At 39.6% G+C, this 23,348-nt stretch overlaps 2 protein-coding genes across 2 annotated transcripts in view; one reads left to right on the forward strand and one right to left on the reverse strand.

The window, feature by feature from the left end:
* Positions 1 to 8,075, forward strand: part of TXNDC11 (thioredoxin domain containing 11) — a 56,739-nt gene extending 48,664 nt beyond the window's left edge. Inside the window, exons 11-12 of the mRNA XM_036739100.1 lie at positions 1,570 to 1,650; positions 5,818 to 8,075. Coding sequence (XP_036594995.1) covers positions 1,570 to 1,650; positions 5,818 to 6,445 — 709 coding nt within the window. The 3' untranslated portion in view covers positions 6,446 to 8,075. The remainder of the gene's footprint in view (positions 1 to 1,569; positions 1,651 to 5,817) is intronic.
* Positions 6,483 to 9,839, reverse strand: SNN (stannin). The gene has a single exon (XM_036739101.1). The coding sequence runs from the start codon at positions 9,754 to 9,756 to the stop codon at positions 9,493 to 9,495; it is 264 nt and encodes an 87-aa protein (XP_036594996.1). The 5' UTR covers positions 9,757 to 9,839; the 3' UTR covers positions 6,483 to 9,492.
* Between the last annotated feature and the right edge of the window lie 13,509 nt (positions 9,840 to 23,348).

Below are 23,348 nucleotides of genomic sequence, written 5' to 3' on the forward strand. Positions count from 1 at the left end.
TGGCCAAGATAATTATAACAAAATATGCTTGGTTTCTAGTACTGTATATTTACATGGCACTTTACCATATTGTTTAATGCATTTAGGAAAAAAAATCCAATTTAGACAGATCAATTCTGAGTTATCCATTCTGCCAGTACTGTAAGCATCTTTGTATTTCCCCCAGCCACCTCGTATAGTGCTTTGCCTATATCGTAGGTGTCTAATGATTATTATTGAGTTATTATGAAGTAATAAAGATGAAAGGGGTTAAAAAGAAGTTTTACTAAACATAGTGTCCTAGTTGACTTTTAGAAAAAGATAGCTTGAATGTTGTAGGCTCTGTAAATTCAGAGTACATCATTTATATTATTTTCCACATCTTTAATTTGGTTTTACCCCTTTTTTAAAAAAATGTACTATTAGACAATACTTCAAGATCTATGGTTTTGGTGGTATGGGTTCTCCCTCTACCAGAGCAGAGTGCAGCTCATCATCAGATTTACTAGGTGATCTCTCAAGAGTTTTTGTGACTGAAAATGGTGTTATTCCACAGCCAACGTGGTGTGAAGCGCTTCTCCAAATTCATTTGGGCTTGGCTTAAATGAAAGCTGTGTAACCCATCACCAGGCCCATATACAAAGTGTTTTAGCTTGGTAAAGAAACTGACAGGTTGTGGAATAGACTTTTCATATGCCACAAGGAAGAATCAGAGTGGGACTTTAATGGAGGACAAAAAGGGCAGTTGTATTTAATTATTTTTAAAAACATTTTAAATGCTTAGTAGTCACAATAGCTAGTATTTACAGCTAGCTTCATTTAGCAGCTAGGTGGCGCAGTGGATAATGTATAGGGCCTGGAGTCAGGAAGAGTCATCTTCCTGTGCTCAAATCTGGCCTCAGACACTTATTAGTTATGTGAACCTGGGCAAGTTGGCATCAGTTTCCTCATCTGTAAAATGAGCTGGGGAAGGCAATGGCAGACCAGTACAGTATCTTTCCTTGAAAAACTCCAAATGGGGTCACAAAGGGACAGACTGAACTGAAAGATCAAACAAAGGCTTTTACATAGTAGACTTTAAGTTTTGTAAGGCTCTTTACATATCTTTGTTTTCTATTTGACCTTTAGTTCCAAGTTAATTTCTATATAAGAGAATGAATCTGGAATAACTGATAAAGAAAGGACTTTGCCAACTCCTTTAGACTTATTGCTTTCTAGTTTTTCTAAAATTGCTAAATTATGATGTAGTCATACACTATTCTAGAGGTATTTAACAGGGCAGAATATTGAGCCAGGTCTTATCAAGTGAGTGAACTACTTTTTAGGCATAAGAATGGCATTGGTGGAAATTAATTTATATTTACATGGTACTAGGGTCCTTACTAAATTAGGTTTTTATGAGCCCACAATAGTACCAGGTGATCCTGAAGTGTGAATGCCTAACATATCTAGTTGTGTTGTCACTCAGAAGGATCTGGGACAGCCTTTTTACTTTTCTATATTCTTAAAGCATGTCAGGTGCTTTTTGTTGTCCTTTTTTCTGTTCCTTTATTATTTTTCTATTCTGTTTCCCCTTCTCATCGCTAACAGGATTGATATAGCTCAGAATGATCTTCCCTGGGAATTTATGGTTGACCATCTCCCTACTATTTTGTTTTTTCCACGCAACAGGTAATTTTGGATTTTTTTTATTACTCAAGATTTGTTTGGTGTAGTCTAAAAATCAAGTGTTGAGGTACTTTTGAAGAAGCTAAATTAATAGCAATAAATAATGTTTTGTGACTTTTTATAAGGTGGTATTCGTAAAATACACCTTAGGAAAAATCAGGGATTGAGCTATAATCTCATCTTTTGAGTTTTTACATATGTGTATGTGCATGTGTGTGTGTGTATATATGTATATACACACATGTATATACACGTACATATATATTTAGTTAAGACACCCATTTTTTCGTACTTCCCTGGCAGTGTTAGGAAGATGCAAAAATTATAATTTTATACGTATAATCTCTATAGTTATGAATCAGAAATTTATCTGTATTTGAATAGTCTATTTTCTCCAAATGTACTAGGCTTTTCAGTGTGTTTCCATATTGAAATTGTTAACCATAGTTTTGTGACATTGACCTTTATGGGATAGTAATAATTCCTAAGAGCAGCAGCTTGATTCCATTGTGAGCTCCAAGGAAGGGGAGGAAGGGAATCTTTGAAGGAAAAGCAGTAAATACTTCTTAAAGTGGAATTAGCAAATGTTAATATAGTGTGGTTCATGTAAAGACTAGTGAGCCAGCAGTCTCTTACTCTTTCCTATTCTTGTCGTTGCTTTTGTAAGTTACAAGCATTTTAGAGTAAATTAGTAGTCATGTATATGGAGTCAAATTACAGGGCAGCACCTTATTTGTAGAATAAAGACATAGTGTTATTTTGGGTCAGATGTGGTGGTGAAACTCACATATGTGAACCATTACGTAATAATTTCCTGTGCTCTTAATGTGGTCATAGAAGTAGTTATCTCAGCTGTTCCCATCCTAATGTTTTCAAATATAGCAAAGTCATCATATTTTTAAAAAATTATTTCCTTGCTTTGCTCATGCATTTTTTTATTCCAAATCCTTCCTGGGGAGTTAAGCTCATCAGGATAAAATCTGCATAAAGTTACTTTGGGGGACTTTTGAAAAATATATGAAAAGAATATTTCTTTCCAAGGAGTTTTTATATTGTGATCTATCCAAAATTAAAATGGCGTTACCTGGAAAATCTTTCAGTAATTTGCTTTGTCACACACTAGGAACTTCATAAATATTTATTTGAATGAATGAATGTGTAGAAAAACTAGGAAAAGAATTGTTTTGAACCCACAAATATGGACTAAATGGCTTTCAACTAAATATTTACATCATCAGTCTCTAGTCATATAAATATCATTTCAGTAGTTTTTTTTTCCTGTATAAATTGAATTTGAGAAGGCTGTCAAGTTCTTTTTCAAACCTAAAATCTCAAAGTTTAATGTGGCAGAATGATTTTCTTAAAATTAGGGCCATAGAAGGTTTTTTTTTTTAAATTTCCTTTCAGAAAAAAAATGAATCTTAATAATGATAAACTGGATTATAAGGAAATTCAGAATGAATGTGGGTTTATAACTTTAATGAGGCAAGTATCCTTGTGGCCCTGGCTGTACCCAAGTTAATGTTTCTCCTTCCTTAGACTTTTAATGAATATAATTCTTAAGCAGGAGATTGCACTTTTTCATGCTATTGAACATCCTTGTTGTGACAGTGATAATAGTTGTCACCTTAAATTGTTTTAAGGTTTGCAAAGATATAACATGTATTTTCTCTTTTGATCCTTATGTGATCTTTGTGAAGTGGGTGCTATCATTATCCCCATTTTAAGAGATGATGGAACTGAAGCTGAGAGAGAAGTTAAGGGATTTATTTGCCAAGGGCCACAGAGCTAGTAAGTGTCTGAGGCAGAATTTGAACTCGGGTCTTCCTCTGTCCAAATTCAGTACTCTGGGGTTACTCATTTCAGGAACTGTTTGCAGATTTGCTTACCATTCCTGAGATGAGTACTTAGACCACATTAGTAAAGTCTCTTATCTGGCTTTATGCATTCTAGGAATGCATTATGATAAATTTGTCCATCTGAGATAAACAGCAGAATCTTTTTAGATGAAATTTCCATGTTAGGCCTTATCACCCACTGCTTTCCTAGGAGAATCAATCAGCTTGGAGCTGTAAACTCAGTGGAGCAGTAGGTGAGTTATTAGACTAAATAGTAAGTATATCATTTGAGTATTTCCTTCCAGCTGTTACCTTAATATTTATCAGTTTTTCTATTGACAGGAATGCCTTACTTTAAGAAAAATCTTTTTTAAATCTCACACTTACAAAAAAGCAACAATAGGTGAATATCCCATTTGTCTTAAAAGAAAATTTGTACCAGACCCTTTTATTATAATGCCATCATTTGAAACAGTTCATTTTGCATACAACTCTTAATGAGACAGCTGTCCTTTTTAGCGTCTAATTTTTATTTATGTAGTAGAGTGAATAGTTTATTCTATATGCTGTCTCCTCGTGATACATTGAATTTCTCATGATTTCTTACGAAATTATTTGTTTTAATAGCAATTGGCATTTGACGTTTCTTTAAGACATTGTGTGAATGCCATTTGATAAAGAATACAGTTTGGCCAGAACTAACAGCTTTGTACAGTGTGGATAATTTTTGCAGTGATTTCACTAATTGATAATGCTGAAGTTAAATACATATTTATTAGAAATGGTGATTGGCAAAAAAAAAAAAAAAAAGCTAAAAAGGAACCTTCATGGCAAGCTTGTAGAAAATCTCAATAGAAAGGGAAATTTATGGATGTTATTATTTCTTATTTGGCATTCTGAAAAGAGAATAGCTTTAATACATCATGGTTTGTTTTTCTTTAACCTACTAAGACCTGGATGGCAGCTCACCTAGCACATTTAGCTTGAGGCTCCAGCTGCCTTGGGTAACACTTATTTGTATAGTTGTTGCTTCCTTTAGATTCCTAAAGTATTATAGTCATCCCTCTGGGCAAATGATGTAACTGCCTTTTAAAAAATATCATATTCTGTTCTACTGAAAGAGAATTGGGGATGTTAATGGATGTTAATGACTTTTAAAAAGTAATGAATAGATCTCTTAATTCTATGTAGTATGTGTGGTTGATGCCAGAAGACTCTAAGGTATTATTTTGTTTTCCGTTGGGGCTAGGGGAGAGAGAGCGAGTGAGTGCAAGAGCTATATGTGTACTTTTTTGTGGACTTGTACTGAAGTTCATATTGTTCCTAGAGGGGGGAGTCGGGTTTGTTAATTAAGTTATTTGAAACCTTCTAACCCTGGTACTGCATGATTGGTCTAGAAAAAAAGTGGGAAGTCTTTCCCCCATAAAGCTTTTCTGAGCTATCTTCTTGAGTGATTTTTTAAAAAACCTTTTAGCTTTATCTGAAGCCATAAACTCACCTCCTCAGCTCTATTAAGAAAGATAGAGCATTGCCCTTGATGGGTTGTGCTCCTGGCAGTAATAGTAATGTCCAAGAAGCCTCATACTGTGGCATTAATATAGATGTGCCTTATGCTGCTTAAATGTGTTCCTTAAAAGTTACATCCAAATCATTGTACTAGGAGAAATTATTGCTAAAAAGAATGCAGCAACAATCCTTTTTCAAATTCTAACTTTCATATACTTGGTGCTCCTTTACTTTACCTAGAAAACCAGTAGATTAATTACAGCACAATGCTATATGAGGCCTCATAAAATCCTGCAGTACTTATTAACTGTCCACAGATTGTCCTAAAGAGGTCTGATGAACCATGCCCATTCCACTCCTGACATCCCCCCAATTCCATGGAACAGTTAGACTTTTTAAGCCAGAGCCCAACTGCGCTAACCCCATTATTCATAGGAGCAAGATTACAAACATGTGGTATGCATAGAAATATCAATAGGGTAGACATGGACATTTCAGAGAAAATTAAAACTGTTCTATTGCATTAACTCACCACTGTCTAGTAGCATCTGCAACATTAAGGTGGATCATTAATAACTTAAATGCTTTGGTTTTGCAACCTGTACAAACATCTTTGTTGGATAAGCTTATATCATAATTTTTTTTTTAACAATTAATAGTACAGCAGTCATGCTGTGGAGGGTCTGAGCCTTAAGGATTTTTGCCTTCAGTTGTCAAATGTAAATAAGAAAATAAGTTCCTTAGGTCAAGTAAGTAAACTTTAATAGCAGGCTGACTTCAGGTCTTTGTATGTCAGCTCTAACCCAAATACTTCCTTCTTTTCTAGGAAGGACTTGAGTGTGAAGTTTCCTGAGGATACTCCCATCACCCTTCCCAATCTGCTGAAGTTCATTTTACATTATTCAGACCCCATTTCTGCTGTTGGGAGCTCAGCTGACCCCCAAACCAAAGAACGTCTTCAGAATGAGGCAGTATTACAGAAAGGACACATATCTCACTTGGAGAAAGAGATTCGTAAATTAAGAGCAGAAATCACTACTCTTCACCAGGCTCAAGCCCAAGTGGAATCCCAACTTTCAGATGCCAGGAGAGACAAACACAGACTACAAAAGCAAAAACAAACACTGGAAAAGCAACATAGTGTTCTTCAGCTTCACAGTGAGCAGTTAGAGGCCCTCTATGAGCAGAAAACCAGAGAGTTGGAAGAGATGGCTCTGAAACTTCAAGAATTAGCAGATGCATCAGAAAACCTTTTAACTGAAAATGCATTACTGAAAATCCTGGTAGCAACAATGGAAGGAAAATTAGAAAATAAAGAAGAATCTAAAAAATCCAATACCCTACAAGAGTCATTTTCTCATGAAACTGAACTGCAGTCACGAGACAACACAAAACTTGCCACTATAAGTTCTCCTGTGGCTTCTGAACAGAATAATGAAAATAGGACAGATTGATTTTTAAAATATGAAGAAATCAGAAGGGACAGTTGTGTACTGGGAAGATAATTTATGCAAATTTTATTGAAATTCATTGTAAATAAAAATTTTTCTCAGTGGTCTAGAAAATCAAAGTGGATGATCATTCAACTTGGGGAAACATTCCCTATATAATTTATTGCACAAACTTGGTAGGTTTGAGACCAAAACAGTAGTACAGGTCCTCAGGGATAACAATCAGAAAAAGAGGAGTTCATCTTTAAGTGAGAGTAACAAACAATTCTTGCATTTCCCCTACTATAATTTTCTAATCATTCCTTCTTGCCACCTGTTCAGCAAGTCTGAAGGTGATAAACTATTTAGAGTTGCTTTGAGAGGTTAGTAAATCTTCAGACTGTGTAAGTGATCGAAGGGCTTACAAGCTAAATATGTATTGATTGGCGAGCTTGGTAAAAGCTGCTTCTTTACCTGCCATTTTACTGGCCACTTTTATTGGTGTTTCCATCTTAAGCAGAGCTTCAATCTAGTAAGTGGCAATGCTACTTTCCACCAAACACTGCCTGTCTTTAAGAAGTCTGATTTTAAAAATAAAAAGAGCAAAGTTAAAAGTTCTCTCTGGTGACCAAGTGGAGGAAAAAAATCTTTCCCTAAAATTTAGAGAAATGAAAAGTATTTTTAAAATTATCAGCCCTACAAAAAGCCAGACATGAATTTGTTAGATGACCTCAGCATACTCCATAATATGCAAATGTGAAGTTGCCCTTGGATTACTTTGCTGGCCACATAGGGACTGTTTTCCCTACAGAGCACAATGATGAAGAGGTAGAAAGCTTCGGCAGTTTTTGTGCGATTAGGTCAATGGTGGCCCCTCCTAGGATTTGCTCATTTTCAGCTTGCACACCTCACCAACCCTTTCCTCCTTGGGCTTGGATGTTGGTTCTCCCTTTAATTCACAGGCCATAAGCAGCCGTTATATTGGCACTTACAATTGTCTCTCTTAAACCTAGAGTACTTTCCAGCATCCCCAACTTGGGGCTCCAAAGAAGTGTGACTTTTATTAACCACAGTTTGACTTGTATCCCAATAGAACCTTTACTGCAAAGCAGGGATTCTTAACCTGGGGACCATGAACTTCAAAAAAAAAATTATTTTGGTAACTATTTCTATGCAATTAGTTTCCTTCGTAATCTTAAGTATTTTATATTATGCATTTAAAAATATTCTGATGAAGGGCATCATAGGTTTTAAGAGACTGCTGTAGGGGTCCATGGCAAAAAAGATAAAGAACCCTTGCTGTAAAATCTAAGTCCCTCCCATCAAAACAAAATTTTAATAAGAAGGAATGATGGAAAGCCATTTTAGTTTGATTTTTTTAACATTAATATTATCTCCTTAGTACATACTCAGCCTTCCCCACCACAGTTCTGTGCCCAGGTCACTTGCACATTTTGATTTGCTCAATTCATAGTGGCCAATCTTTAATGATTCTTACAAAATAAAGTTAGGCACCGATTTTCTTTTAATCACTGAAGCTTAAATTAACACTAACATTAATATTCTCACTGTGCCTTGTTAAACCTATACTATTCTATTGCAAAATTCATACCAGTGTACATAAAGTGACTTAAGACAATGGATTAAAACTTTATGGGCGTTTTTCTTTTGTTTGTTTTTTGAGGTGGGAAGCTGGCTAGACTGTGATTAAAGTCATTATTTTGAAAATAGAAATCTTTACCTCCTAAACTTCATTAGTTATCCCTGTAGCACTTGATAAGCATTAAATTGCATACACACACACACAAAAGTGGTTTCTGAATGAACATTAGGCTCTTTGCCTATAGCTTACCACATGCTTGCTGAATGTTTCTGAAGCCTGATTAGAGAATTCCAGTCATGCTTATACTGATTTGCTGAGGACAGTAAAATTCAATACCTATTAGTGGGATGCTAACGAGAAATTTTGTTTCTGAAAAGAAAAAAAGACATAAGCCTCTTTTGCCATTCCTTTCCAGTTCAGAAAACATTAAATAGCAGGAAATAGTTTGTTGCTGTCTATACTGGGACAGTTGGGTTTGTTTAGACTAAAAGTAGATTTCCTATCTTCACATGTAAATCATAGCAAATACAGCGAGCTAGCACTAAGTAATGCCAGTTGTAGGGAAAAGACATTTCTATACTTTTAACATGCTTTTAAAAACACATAGGAAAAACTGCTCTGCTGCTATAAATTAGCCTGGCAACCTTCTGGACTATCCCTGTGTACGCTACACATCCTTCACTGGCTCCCAGATAATACAGCAGCTTCCTTGCAATAGTTACACGGTTAATGTTAACAATATTCAGAGTTAACAGCCTAATCTACCTAAGAAAGGAGAGAGGCATGTTTCTTTTTTGGGGGGGGAAGGGGGGCGCTACTGCTTCCTGCAATAGAAGCCAAATTCTAATAAGCATCATCTCTTGTTTTCTACAAAGTTACCCACAGGACTTAAAAACAACAGCTCTTTCTTTACATATTTACATTTGTGATTCCTAACTAGCCAGCTGATGGCAACTTGGGCTCTCCACGATTAGAACCTTTTCCACGGTCATGGGGCTCAGTCTTTCGTATTGAGTTTGCCATTATAATAACTTCAGACCAGCAGCTCCATGTGCTATATTATTTTTTTAAAAAAGAAAAAAAAAACCAAGTGCTTCTGGTGCCTATTTACAGTTCACAGTTTTGTTAGCTAGTTCACATTACAGTAGTAGCTCCATCAAACACAGGCTCAGCTAAACATTCAAGTAACAAAAATGCTTTGATTCCTTTTATACCAGCAGGGCCTGGTCTGTCCATTGCCTGCAATGGACAGTACCACCAGAAAGGTTAGCCAACTCCCAGGGCCAAGGAGTTTAGGTTCAGGACACAGGTCTCAGTGCATGCAACAACAAAACCCAGCAAGACCATCATTATGGAATTTAAACTCAGTTCTTCTTAGAGAGCAGCATATCCAAATTGTTCTTCTCCATTTTTTCTGCTGGTCGTATACAAGATTTAGTACCCATGAGCATCCGTGCCAAGGGTTAGCTTAGCCATGGACTTCTGTGCCATTAGGAGTCAGCTTCGCTTTTCTCTCCACACAAGGACCTTTAGCCGAATACTGGACCAAAAGGAAGGGTTCTTTGGTTTCTCCATCACCCACAATGCTCTCTTCATCTTCTGACTGGCTGATGCGCTGTAGGCGCAAATAACACCAACAGCCAAGGATCAAGGCCCCCAGGGCTGCGATGGCGATGAGAATGACGATAACAGTGACCACTCCGGTGGTGGGGCTGTGGTCCATAATAGACATGGTCAGTTTTGGGGGACAGCTCACAAGTGAAAATGGCAGTCCTACCACTCTGGTGGGCTTAGTGTGGTCCTGTCCGCAGAAGCACGTCCTGAAACAGAAAGTGAACTGTGAGTGAATGGAGCTGCATTTGCATCCATTAATTTCCAAATGGTAGCAAAAGCTCTGTGTGATGACAACCGCTGCTTCATTACTCCAGGATTCTTGATCTGAGTCTAGCTTTATAAAGTAGCTTCACCATTTCCTATCCTTGGCTATCCATCCACAGTAAGTTGCCCTCACTATGGGTATCAGATGAGTTGGCTTTTTTTCCATCTTTGGAAAAGAGATCCTAATCTTTAACTGAATGCCATTTTCTTCCTTCACTCCTCTTCTGTTTTAGTTTAAGGGGAATAAAAAGCCAGCTGTTTACCACCAGAAACAAGACTGTTAAATGTACTTGGTAACTTGACCACCTTTAGCTAAGTAACAGACCATTAAAAACCAGATAAATGGAAAGATCTGATAGTTGTAGAAGTTTTCTATGATTTACTGCAGCCACGTAGCTTCAATAAATGGAGACATTACATTAGGCATAAATAAAACTTTGATTCTGTGGCATTTAATGTTAGAAGGGAGACGGGTGAACTTCTGCCTTTGGTCCTAAAATAAAGCTAGATGTAAAATTTTGTTTTTGCAGATCAGTCAGCAAGTATTTGAGTATCTGGTACATCATACAAAAATAAAAAAAATATAGTAGCTGCCAACAAGTCACTTACAGTCTGACTGGAAACACTAGGTTTGCAAAATCAAACATTTATAAAACACAACTAATCTGACACATTATCACATATATTGTAATATAAGAGTAATATAAAATGGGAGAGTACGGGAAGGCTTCCAAAGGAGTGGGTTAAGCAGTTTGACTTTGAAAGATAGGTGGGCTTCAGATAAGCAAAGAGAAGAGGGAGTGACGATGTCTAAGAAGAAAAGACTTCAGCTTGGCTAGAACAGAAGATTCATATTGGAGTGTGGAAAATAGGTTTGCCAGGATTTTTGATATTAGGTTGGGGAGGCAGCATGGGGTAGTGGATGGACAGTTGGCCTTAAACAGGAGGAACTAAGTTCAAATCCTCCTGACGCATACTGACTGTGTGACCCTGGGCAAGTCAATTAACCTCTGAGTATAAGGAGAGTTTTTTCTTCTGAGAATGAGGAAGTGAAAACACAGGTTCAGTACCTATTCCTTTGTTTTTACTGTAGGAATGGAAGCAAGCAAGGAAGAAGTCAGTTTCCAGTCACTGTTCAACATGAAATTTCCCCTTAACCATGAAGGAAAATTACCCAAAGGCTTGAATTTGCACTAATAAGTCTGTTCTAGACCTTTGAGAAATCACAACCAAGAACAAGACAATCAGTAGCCATTAAGAACCTACTAAGTAAGCACCAGGAATACAAAAACAATTGCAATAACAAAAAATGAAAGCCCCTTCAAAGAGCTTACATTTAATTAGTTGAAATGATAACACACACACACACACACACACAATTAGGTACCGAAAAAACAAAGTAAATACAACTAATTTTCCAGAAGGGGATGCTAGAAATAAGAGAAAGCCTCACGTAGGAGATGACACCTAAGCTGCACTTTGAAGGAAGTCAGGTGTCCCAGCAGGAGGGAATGCATTCAAGGGATCTATGTAACACTACTGTGTGTGAAGCACAGCAAGGTAGCCCATCTTTAGGGCACAAAGAGGGGCAATGTATAATAAGTCTAAAAAAGCAGAATAGCAACAGATAGTGAAGGGATTTCCATGTCAAACAGCAATTTCTATTTTATCTATTTAGGTAAGAGAGCGCCAATGGAGTTTTTGGTCAAGAGAGTGACGTAAACTTGTGTTTTAGAACTATCACTTCGGCAGCCATGGAAGATGAATTGAAAAGAAAGATACTTGACAAGAGGACGAATTGGGAGGCTAGCATAATAGCTTAGCCAAGAGAGACTGGGGGAGCCTGACCTAGGGTGGTGGCTCTGTGGGCAGAAAGAAGGGGATGCAAGACCTGGATGGCATGAAGATACACTCAACACGACTCAGCAACTGACCAGATGGAGGAAAGAGTTGATGGTAACCAAGCTTACAGACCTGGATGAATAAGAGTCAGTAAAAAGTTAGGAAGACAAATGTTTCTTGAAATGACAGCAAAAGTTGATATTTAAGGCTTACCTCCAAGGAACTGCTGCTGTAAGGTATTCAATATTTTAATCAAAACATTTTCACATACCCCAAAGAGATCCAAGAAAAAGGACCCATATATACAAAAATATTTATAGCAGCTTTCTGCATAGTAGCCATAAAATGGATGGTTTGGGGGTGTCTGCCTATTAAGGAATGACTAAGCAAATTATATGTAATATAACACTATTACACCATAAGAAATGATGAAATGGACAGTTTCAGAGGAAACTGGAAAGATCTGTATGAACTGGTGCAGAGTGAAATGAGTAGAACAAGTTAAACAGTGACATTACAAAGAAAAACAACTTGGAAAAACTAGGACTGTAATCAATGTGATTACTAAATACAAGTAGAGAGGACTGAAGATGAAGCATGCTCTCCACCTCCTCTCACAGAGGTGATGGACTTAGAATCCAGAACAAGCATATATTTTCGAACATGGCCAATGTGAGAATTTGTTTCGATGGGTTATACATACTTGTTATCAGAGTTTAATTTTGCTTTTTTGTTGTTTAATTGAGTGAACAGTAGGACGGACACATAAATACTTGTATAAATAAATTCTTCAAAACCCCCAAATCATTTTCACATCCACCATCCCCATTCAATCCTCACAACCACCCTACAATAGGAGAAAAGATTGTCTAATTGCAAAAGGAGTATCTGAACTACTCGAAGATTCAGGGATTTTTTTAAGCGCTTAAAACAACTTGAACATTAATTGGGGCCCAATGATTGTGTCTAGTGTGTGGTACAATGACTAGCAAGGTATTCTAAGCAGAGGTTCTGTTGGACCAGCTGGAGAGAATAGCTGTTTTGTAATCAACATCATATTTTTAAAAAAAAACAATTTTAAAAATGAATTCTATATTACTAGTTTTCCTGTATAAGGGAAGAAACTATAAAAACAGAATTCTAGTTCTTAACCTTTGAGACAAGGTCAGAAAAGGATGGTGGAAGTGCTTGGGATTTGGGGTCAGGAGATCAGGACTCAAGTCCTAACCCAATCAATTACTAGTTATGTAATCCTGGGCCACAAGCTTTGGGTCGTTAATGCTCCGGACTGTTTTAAGCGCTTTCAAAAAATCCCTAAACGTGCAAGTAGTTTAGATATTATTTTTGCAATGATCTTTTTTTCCTTTCTCAGGGTGGTTGTGAGGATCAAACCGGGATGGTGGATGTGAAAATGATTTTTGGGTTGTTTTAAAAAATTTATTCATACAAGTATTTGTTGTCTCTGTCCCACCATTCACTCAATTAAACAACAAAAAAGCAAAAGTGGAAATAGGACATTTCTATAATGTTCTCACACTTACAGTCGGCTTCCTCACAAGGACCCTGTGAAGGTAATCTGTGTATTAATTAGTGCTACTTGTCAAGAATGACACAAGCATTTAAACTCAAGCTCCAACCTGATTCGTTCTGGTGCTCTTTTCACTATACCACAAGGCCATGATTTCTGACCTGCCACACAGGGTTGTTGCGAGCGTCCAATGAGATGGTAAACGTGAAAACGAAAGATAAATATGGGCTGTTGTTTTTTTACTAAAGTGCCTAGGGCTCTGGAATAATTTCTGCCCTCAAGGAACTACCATTCTACTAGGGAAAAACAGTATAAATAAGACAGAGTAAGACATATTCTTTACTATTAGAACAAAGTAATCTAGGAAAACTTGAAGGAGAATGTACTAACAAGTGATGGGGTAAGGACATGGGGAAGTGTGGTGTCTGAACTGAGCCCTAGAGGAAGAAAAAACGTGTCTGAATGACAGAGAGGAGAAAAGAGTATATGTATTTCAGGAACGGGAGATGGGCTTGTAGAGGAGCGGACTGAAATGTTAAGTCAAATAGTGCAGTTTGGCTAAAAATGTAATGAGCAGGAAAGGGGATAGATTGAGACCATCTGGAGAGAGGCTTCTATGCCAGGATGAGGACCTTTATATTTGATCCTAAAGGCAACATGGGAACAAAGGAGGTTTTGGAGGAGGGAAACTCCATGCTTAGACATAACCTCAGGAAGGTTACTTTTGTTGTTGTTTGTCCTTTATTTTTCAAAGAGATCACAGGGTGATGTCTTGACTCATGAGTGAACTAAATTTAAGTGGGGCAGAGCTGCGCAAAGTTGTCAGTCTCACTCTTTCTTCCAGAGTCATCGACGCCCACTTACAACACAAAAGTCTTGGAAACTGGTGATGGCCCGGAATGCAGTGGATGGATGATCTTGGCATCTTTGATGTCTGACCAAGCTCTAATCACTCCATAAGCACCAGCTTCTGCTGCCTTCATGGCCACTGGAACAAATTGTTCTCATCTGTCCATGCCACCAGGAGAAGTCTTTACATGCTTGGGGTAGACACCGCCCCCCCACTCCAACTCACTGAGGGGTTTGAGACCTTCTGGTTATTCTCAACTTGTTTCAGCCTGTCTGCCAAAAGAGTTTTACTGGGGTGTGGCTGCTGGGCATGCTACAGCTTCGTGGAGCCACAGGTGAGAGTCGAGTGCCAGGTAGAAACCAAAGGTGGGTGAGCAGCCCTGTAAAGGGCTCAGCAAGCCCTCACACCAGAGATTCTAGTTCTCCCTGAGCACGTCATACACACCACACCCCAGGAGGTTACATTATGAGCTGCATGAAAGATGGATTAGAGAGGGGCACATCCCACTAACAAAAAAGCCTGATATTTATATGAAGAGGGGGTGATAGTAGTGGTGTTTCCCTTTCTCACCTGAAAATTGGAGAAAGCCTTTCCATTTCCCCATCATATAAAATCCAAATGCTATTTTTAAAGCATCCCCTAAATTCAAGGCCCTATGGATACAATGAAGAAACCAAGTTTTAAAAAGATACTGTCCCTTTCAAGGTATTAACCTCGAGTGAGGTCCTTCCTAAAAGCATTATATCCGCTTAAAAGCAATAGAAGGAATTAAGTAGGAAAAAAGTGTTGATGCTAGTGATTTTCATAAGAGTGGAGAGAGACCTAGTTTTGGAGGCAGGAAGCCCTGGTAGTAATATTTTTATTGCATGCAGTAATTTTTCATTATAAAAAGGCTTACTTTCTTCTGTTTTGCCCTAAAATGTCCTTGACCCCTTTTTATTCCAGGGAACATGCCATCCTTTCCCTCTCCAAGGTTCTGTCTGTATATTTCAAGCCCAAGAATTCTGAGGCCAAATTAGTTTTGGAAATGCTGAGCTGCATAAACCCCTTCCGGATAGCTGGTAACAATGGTTTCTAGCTTACCACACACACACAAAAAAAAAAAACCCAAACCAAAAACAATTTGGAGTTCACTCAACTCAAGTCAAAAGCATCAGGGACATCAGCTATTACACAAAAGATAGGATGCCTGATTTGTAATCCATGAAGTTTAAGGGAAAAAAATGGACAGCTTTAAATTAGACATGATGCAGAACTTCCCAGTGGGGTTATCAAACCAGAGAATGGATAAGGAAGGGAAGTTATAGTCTTCTTCATCAATATTTGAAAGACTAGTGATTTCAGAGTCAAGGCAATTTAATTAGCATTAAAGTAGAGTAGAAGACACAGTTCTCAGCAGTGGTTATATACAGCCTGGGGAAAAAGTATGCCATCAAAGAGCTTACATTCTATTGGAGGGAAGAAAAGGAAGGAATACAATTTATACACAGGTAAGAAAAGATAATCAAGAGGGAGACCATTAGGGAAAGTGAGAAAAGGCTTCCCCTGAAGATGTCATATAAGCTGAATCTTTAAGGAAAATTCTTCCTTTGCCACCAGCTGCTCAGCTCGGTTTCAACTCCATCATCATCTTCACCATGCCCCATCCAGGATAAGGTCATTAACACCATCACGGGGATCGCTTCAGCTTTGATATTCACATGTCGTCTGTACCCTCCCTTGTCTCTGCCTCTCTGATTGGAAGGCTATAAGGGCAGAGCAAAAAATTCCTTTTATAGCCTCTCTTTAAAGAAGGCTCAAAATCAAAGCCTTCATTTGCAACCAACTACTCTTCTTGGTTTCAGCTCCACTACCATCTTCATCCAGGGTACCCCCTAGCACTCTTCTCCTCCCCCTTCAACTTCCTTTTGTCTACAATCTTCTATTAGACTATAAGTTCCTTGAGGACAGGAGCTATTCTTCATTTTCTTATTTGTATGCCCAGTGCTTAGCAGTTTACCAGTGCCTGGTAAACAGTAGGCACTTAATAAATGTTTATAGTACAAGAGATTAACAATTCTAAGAGGTGCAGGTGATGAAGGAGTACATTCTAGGCACAGAGGAAGGCCTGAGGAAAGGTTCAGAGGTGGGAGACAGTAGTACTATGCTGGGGAACAGCAAGCAGGCTAGTTTGGTTGTAATGGAGAATGCCTGAAAAGGACTCATGTGCAACTACATTGAATCAAGTTCTGAAAGATTTTAAATGCCAGGCTAAGGGATTTGTATTTTATTCTAGATGAAGTAGGGAACCACTGAAGGTTCTCGAACAAGGCGTGGAGTTGACATGTTCACCCTTGTGCTTTAGGAATATGTTTGTAGCAGTCTGGAAGACGGATCAGAGGAGAGAGACTAAAAAGTAAAGACAGCACTACTGCTTTTGCAGTATGGAAGGGATAGCTGTGTGAGCTGACAGGCAGGAGATTGCAGAGGTACAAGTAACAGGATTTTAAATCCAATTGGATGTGGTGGCAGCGGGAGAATTGAGAACAATTCAGGGAACTTGGGTGTCTAGAAGGATGGTGTTGTCGTCAACAAAAGAATGAAAGGTTGGAAATTTGGAGGGAAGGAGGAACAAGATAGCATGCTGAATTTGAGACACCTATAGGACACCAAGCAGCCAGCAGGGACTGCAGAATCACAGTGCAGGAGAAAGATTAAAATTAGATTTATAGATTTGAGAGTCAGATCAACAAACCCACAGGAGCTGATGAAATCACTAAAAGAAGGTGTAGAGTCAGACCGGATCAAGTTAATAGACATTTGTTAAAGCACCTACTAAGTGTCAGGCACTGTGCTAAATGCTAGTGATATAAATCGTGGCAAAAAGCCATCCTAGCTCTCAAGGAGCTCAGTCTAATGAGGGAGACAGCATGCAAACTATGTACAAACAGGGTGGAGATGCAATAACTTGGAGATGACCTCAAAGGGAAGGCACTAAGATTAAGAAGGACTGAGAAACACTTCTTGGAGAATGTGGGACTTTAGTTGAGACCTGAAGGAATTCAAGAGGTGGAGATCAGGAGGTTGAGTTCCAGGCATATGGAATAGACAGCCAGTTAAAATGGCTGGAGTAGGGAGATGGAGGGCTGTGTTCAAGGAAAAAAGGTCAAGACCAAAGTTTTAGGGAACTAGGGATCAGGACATGGATAATGATCCAGCAAAAGAAACTGAGGAACAGATGGGTAGGAAGACTAGGAGGGAAGATTGTGTCACAGAAACTGAAGGAAGACAGAGAGAATCCAAAAGGTCAAAAACAGAGAGGTTAGAAAGAGGGGCAGGTTTCCAGGGAAAGATAATGAGTTCCAAGTTTATAATCCAGGATAATTCCAAAGGACACATGATAAAAAATGCTATCCACCTCCAAAGAGAGAACTGATGAACTAGGCTAGATTGAAGCATACTTTTAAAATCTTTTTTTCTTGCAGGAGGGAAATAATTTGGAATTCAAAATTTTGAAAAATGAATGTTAAAGTTTTTACATATAATTGGGAAATATTTAACAAAAATATATTTTAAAATGCTTGTTGGTGAGTGATTGGGCCAGATTTCCACTTGGACCATGAGGAAAGTAGAAAACACCTTTCAGCAGATCTGCCTTTGCTCTCTTGTGACAGGAAATTCTCCTTGGGAATCCCTTTCAGATTCTCTGCTTCTACAGGCCAGATGGCAGCCTGGTCTACAAAATGAGATGTTCAGGCAATCATTGGTCGAATGGCATTCAGGGCTCAGAAAGCACTTCAGTGCTTTGCTTAGGTCACTTCTGTCCTTTTCCCCAGAACTGCTGGCCCTAAGCTTCACATGCGCTGCTCCAGACCTGAGCCAACGGCTTGTGGCAAAACACCAGGCGCTTTGGAATGCTGGGATGAGGAAGGGGCACCAAGAAGACACCTTTCTGCAGAGCTACCATCAAGCTACATGGAACTGTTTTTTACCAATCTGTCTAGAACATTTTTTCCTAGTGTCTAACCCAACTCCCTCCCCAGTACTTTAAGCCCACTTCCTCTTATCTTTTTTTTTTTCTTGGCCTCAAAGCAACAATCCCTTCACACTTCATGGAGAAAATCATGGCCCCACTATTTCTTCTCCCCGCTGGGCTCACAAAAGCAGTGCCAGGCCTTGCCTTTAACAGCATGGCAGAGCATTACTACCCACCCCCCTGGAAAGAGAAGCAAGTTAAACACCAGCCTGTTTCTATTGGGGAGGCAAAGGCGGGAGGGAAATCAAGCATCCGTCCCAGAGCTGGCAGGAAATGGGAAATCAAACAAAGGAAGTAAGATTGGCAAGGACAGGGGAAAACCTGGCCCAAATTGCCTCCGATTAAACCAATGTCTTCCATGTCACTAGCAAGTGGCTGAAAGATGCAGGCATCATCCAAGGACTGGGTCGTGGGGGAGGAAAAGGAAGGGAATGGGGGAGGAGGGGAAAGGAAGCATTCAGCCAGGCAGAATGGCTTGTATTGGCTTCCCTGAAGCTAGGAGGGGATACAGGCTCGAGCAGGGTTGAGAATAGACTGGAGGATTCTCATTACATCGAGTCTCACTGCGGCCTCCAATTTGGAGGGAGAGGGAAGGAACGTTCCACCATCCGATAGGGAGCTGGAAGGTGAGACTTTTCAAAGATTTATCCAGACCCAAATGTCAACCCCAAGCAGCTTCATAAGGGCTAAATCCTTCAAAGCAGGGCTGCTTCATTTTTTTCATGGACTCCTTTTGGTAGTCTATTTTTTTCAGAACATTTTAAAATGCCTAAAATAAAATACAGTTATCCTGTCCACGTTGAGACTTTCCCCATCTTGGTTTTGATATATCATGGGTCGGCATGACAAATTTAATGGGAATTTTTGGGAAGTTTTGTGGAAGCCACAGACAACATGAGAAGGGCAGCCAGATGACACAGAAAAGGTTTGGAAACTCAGAAATGAATAAAATATATGTAGAGTATTATATAATATAAATTCAAGTTTTACAATAAGGTAAACACCCATAAAAGAAAAAAGAAAAAATTCAGACTTCTTCTCTGGTATGAAGGGAGGGCCAAAAAATTTTACTATCCACCTGGATTTTCCAGATCTTGGGGGTGTCACATCCCTAACCCTCTCGATGTGGAAAGGATAACTGTACACAGCTTACAAAAGAAAGCAATTATAATTAATCATAGTTATCAAAATATATACTTTTTAAAGTTCATGGATCCCAGGTTAAGAACTCCTGATTTAAAGATTCTATCTTTACTATCATGACACACATCTGAAGAATTCAAGGGAGCGAGAGTAGAGACGAGGAGAGCTCAGGTTTGTGCAAAAGTAACCCTTTGCCTTCTAAAGTCAGGTAACACAGAAGGCAGACATTTGTACTCCAATGCAGGTCCCAGCTGGCTTTTGGTTCCCTACTACCAGAGGGCTGGGGGTGGTTCCAAGAAACCTCTCTGATCTCCTCTCTGGACAAGGTCCCGTGGCTAAGTGGGCTTGTCTGCACTGGCTCCCTTAACACAGAGAGCGAGGCAGCTATTAGAATTGTGCCTTGTTTGCTGAGGGTCCTGACAACATGTTGCTACGAAGCATCTTAAAAGAGGAAGAGGGGTGTGAGGCGCTAACAGCTACGCAGCCTTTTGGCAAATGGCTTCTTGAAGCGGCTGCCTGAACAGCAGGCAGGGGAACTAACCACAGGCAGAGCTAATTGGAAAGCGCAATCAGCTGTTTCTCCCAAGAGAGCAAGAGAGCTAGAGCACATGGCTTTCTGTGAGAAGAACCTCTGAAAAAACCCTGACCCTACAGAATAAATGCTGTGGTGGGGGAGGGGAAAGGGAAGTGGCAGAAGCAGTCATCCAGAGGAGGTCAGAAAGCAGTTGTGGGCAGGGCAGCTCATCTGAGACTTTTAAATGCCACAGAGCTTGCTTGCCAACTTTCAGATGTTATTAGCCATCACCTAAAAGCCAAGTGACTTTTCTTCCACCACGGCTTCGATCCGGAGTTAGAGGATGTGGGTCTAAATCCTGGCTTGGATAAGTCTCTTTATCTCTCTGGGTCTCAGTCTCCTGATTTGTAAAGTTAAATTAGATGGCCTCTAAGGTCACTTCCTGATTTAAAAAAGAATATTAGGTAGCATTTTTATAGCACTTTTAAAATCTGCGAAGTGCTTTATGTTTATTATCTCATTGGATCTTCACAACAACCCAGTGAGGAAGGTGACATCACCATTCCACAGATGCGTTGAGGTACAGAGAAGTCAAATGACCTAAGATTACATAACTAGTGTCAAAGGGAAGAACTGAACTCAGTTCTTCCTGTAATCTATGCTCTACAGAGCTGCCTGCATTCCCCCACAGTGAATGTACCGCTAAACACACCAGATTTGGAATTAGAGGACTCTGGTGAAAATCTCAGCTTGGCCACAATGTGACCCTAGGCCAGTTACTTTTACCTCAGAACCTCAATTTCCTTATGCATAAAGTGAGGGTTTGTACTGCATGACTGCTCCAGGCCTCTTCCATCTCTACATCTATGACCCTGACCCACCGGTCAGTCTGTTATTAGAAAACCTTCCGAAGATTGGACTTCAGGCTGCAAATAGTTCCTGAGGGACCTGGAAAGCTGGGGCTTTTCTGTGGAGATATTCCAGGGATCAGACCCTGAGAAATGAAAAACCAAATTTTACACCTAGACCTGCTCAAAAAAAAACACCAGTTAGAAGGAGACACCACAGACTCCAACTAAGGTTGCATTAACTACGTAGCCTGCAGTTTTCTCTTGATCAAGCTGTGCTCTTTTTTTTTTTAAACTGTGAAATTCTGTCACCCTCCTACCCAGAAGTCTATCTTCATGAGGTGCAAAGGAATGAAACATGACTGCACCCATTTTGAAAATGTGAACTTTTAGCACCTGAGCTATTTGCATGTGGTTGTATTTCCCACCCCCCTCATTAGAACATGAGCTTTTTGAGAACAGGAACTGGGTTTGGGGTTCCCCCCCCCTTTCTTTGTATCCCCTAGAGCTAGCACTTAACTAAGTTGATAGCAAGCCAACCAGGGTTTAAGGATTATGGTAAAATCACCACCATAGAGCTGGCACAGGAAAAGATGAACCTTTAGGAACTATTTATCAAATATTCTGTCTCTCTGTTGCCTTTCTTCAGAGATCAGGCCTCTCCCTCCTCTCCCCACTTCCAACCAAGCTCAGGATTGAGCATATTTTCTGGAACCATGAACTTAGGACACTATTCCAGCAGAGGGGGACAGACTGGGGGGTAGGGGGAAGCCCTTTTACTCTCATGAATTTCTCCCAAGTTTCCTAATCCTTTGGAAGAAGATAGTAGATGGGTGGGGAGGAAGACAGCCCAAAAGATTGTAGGTCTGGCACTGGTGCCCTCAAAGGCCATCTAGTCCAATCCCCTCACTCTACAGATGAGGGGAAACTGAGGCCCAGGGAGTTTAAGTGACCGGACCAAGATGCCACTGAAATGCACACCTCCTCACTCCACAATCAGTCCTCTTTCCACCACGGTGCACTGCCTTCAAGTATTTGGGTGAAGGAACCACAGGACAAGGAAAAGAAACAAGTTATCAAACAAAGAGGGGTTTTGGATAAAGTGACCCTCTTTTCCCGTTTTTAGAACATTAGACTGTAAGCTCCTTGAGGGCAGGGACTGGCTTTTGCCTCTTTTTGTATCCCCAGGGCCAGGAACAATTTTTGTTATTCAGTCATTTTCGGGCATCTCCAACTCTTTTCATGACCCTGTATGGGATTTTCTTGGCAAAGATACTTAAAAGTGGTTTGTCATTTCCTTCTCTACCTCATTTTACAGATGAGGGAACTGGGGCAAACAAAGTTAAGTGACTTGCCCGGGGTCACACAGCTAGTAAGTGTCTGAGGCCAAATTTGAACTTGGGTCTTTCTGACTCCAGGCCCAGCTCTCTATCCACTTCACCACCTAGCTGCCCTCCAGGTACATAGCAGACACTTAATGTTTATTGACCAGCTATACACTGGTCCCTCTTCCCACAGGAATGGAAGTCCAGGAAAGGCCAGTTAGGATGTAGGTGTAGATGGAGCATCACCAAATTTCAGATTTAGAAAGGACCCCAGAAGTTATATAGTTCAACTTATGGGGATGGTAATCCCCAAGTAAAAGACTCTTGTAAAAGACTCCTCTGCAATAAACCCACCCAATACACAGCAATTCAACCTTTGATTGAAGACCTTTAGTGATTCTTCCACAAAAGCAGCATTAGACTTTTTTTTAAGCAAAGCATTGGACAATTTAGATAAATCCCTTCTTAAAAGAAGCAAAGGACTATAGGTATGAAATATTTTATATATTTTCAAATTGTTGGTGTTGATTGGTTTTGAGAAATTATTTCCTCTCCCCCCTTTTTATTCTTTGCTAAAAGGATGGCTCAAAAATGAAGGTAATATAAAAACAAAAGATATCCAAGAAAATGAAATATAAAGAAACTGTATCTACACTATTCTCCTGATCTACCAGGTCAAAAGGTTTGGCATGACCTGTTCTGGGTCAAGCCCTGCAGGCTCTCTGGTTACTTTATATTACCCTAGATGTTGGGGTAGCTAGGGGGGGCAGTGGATAAAAGCACCAGGCCTGGAGTCAGGAAGACTCATCTCCCTGAGTTCAAATCTGGCCTCAGACACTTACTAGCTGTGTGACCCTGGGCAAGTCACTTAACCCCATTTGCCTTCCTTTCCTCCTCCGTAAAATGAGCTGGAGGAGGAAATGGCAAACCACTTTGGTATGTACTTTGCCCAGAAAACCCCAAATGGGGTCACAAAGAGTCAGACTCAACTGAGAAATGACTGAGCAACCATGCTATATGTTGATTACCATCCCCATAAGAATCTATTCTAGAATTCTGTCAGGATTCAAAGTCAATCTCACTGGCCTGTAGTTTAAAATGTCTTTTTTCTACCCTACTCTCCCCCTTCCCCCATTTAAAAAAATTATGAAAAGGAGTTATGGCTTTATCCGTCAATTTCTACGAAGTCCTTCTGAGGAATTTACTGAGCCAACTGGAACAGGGGACAGAGAACCGGGTTTTGCAAGTCGCACCACATCCATCATAGTAGCCAGGGTTAGATCTCTATGTTCCCTGGGAAAGGACCAGCAACAATGGAAAAATATATACTTATACTACGTACTTCATAGGACTGTTGTGAAGAATGGCCTTTATTAAAAAA

This window comes from Trichosurus vulpecula, chromosome 9 (assembly GCF_011100635.1).
Source record: "Trichosurus vulpecula isolate mTriVul1 chromosome 9, mTriVul1.pri, whole genome shotgun sequence".
In the NCBI taxonomy this organism is placed as follows: Eukaryota; Metazoa; Chordata; class Mammalia; order Diprotodontia; family Phalangeridae; genus Trichosurus; species Trichosurus vulpecula.

What these genes read in the sequence shown, in the direction of transcription:
- SNN (XM_036739101.1), bottom strand. Translation starts at nt 9,756, where the DNA reads ATGTCTATTATGGACCACAGCCCCACCACCGGAGTGGTCACTGTTATC.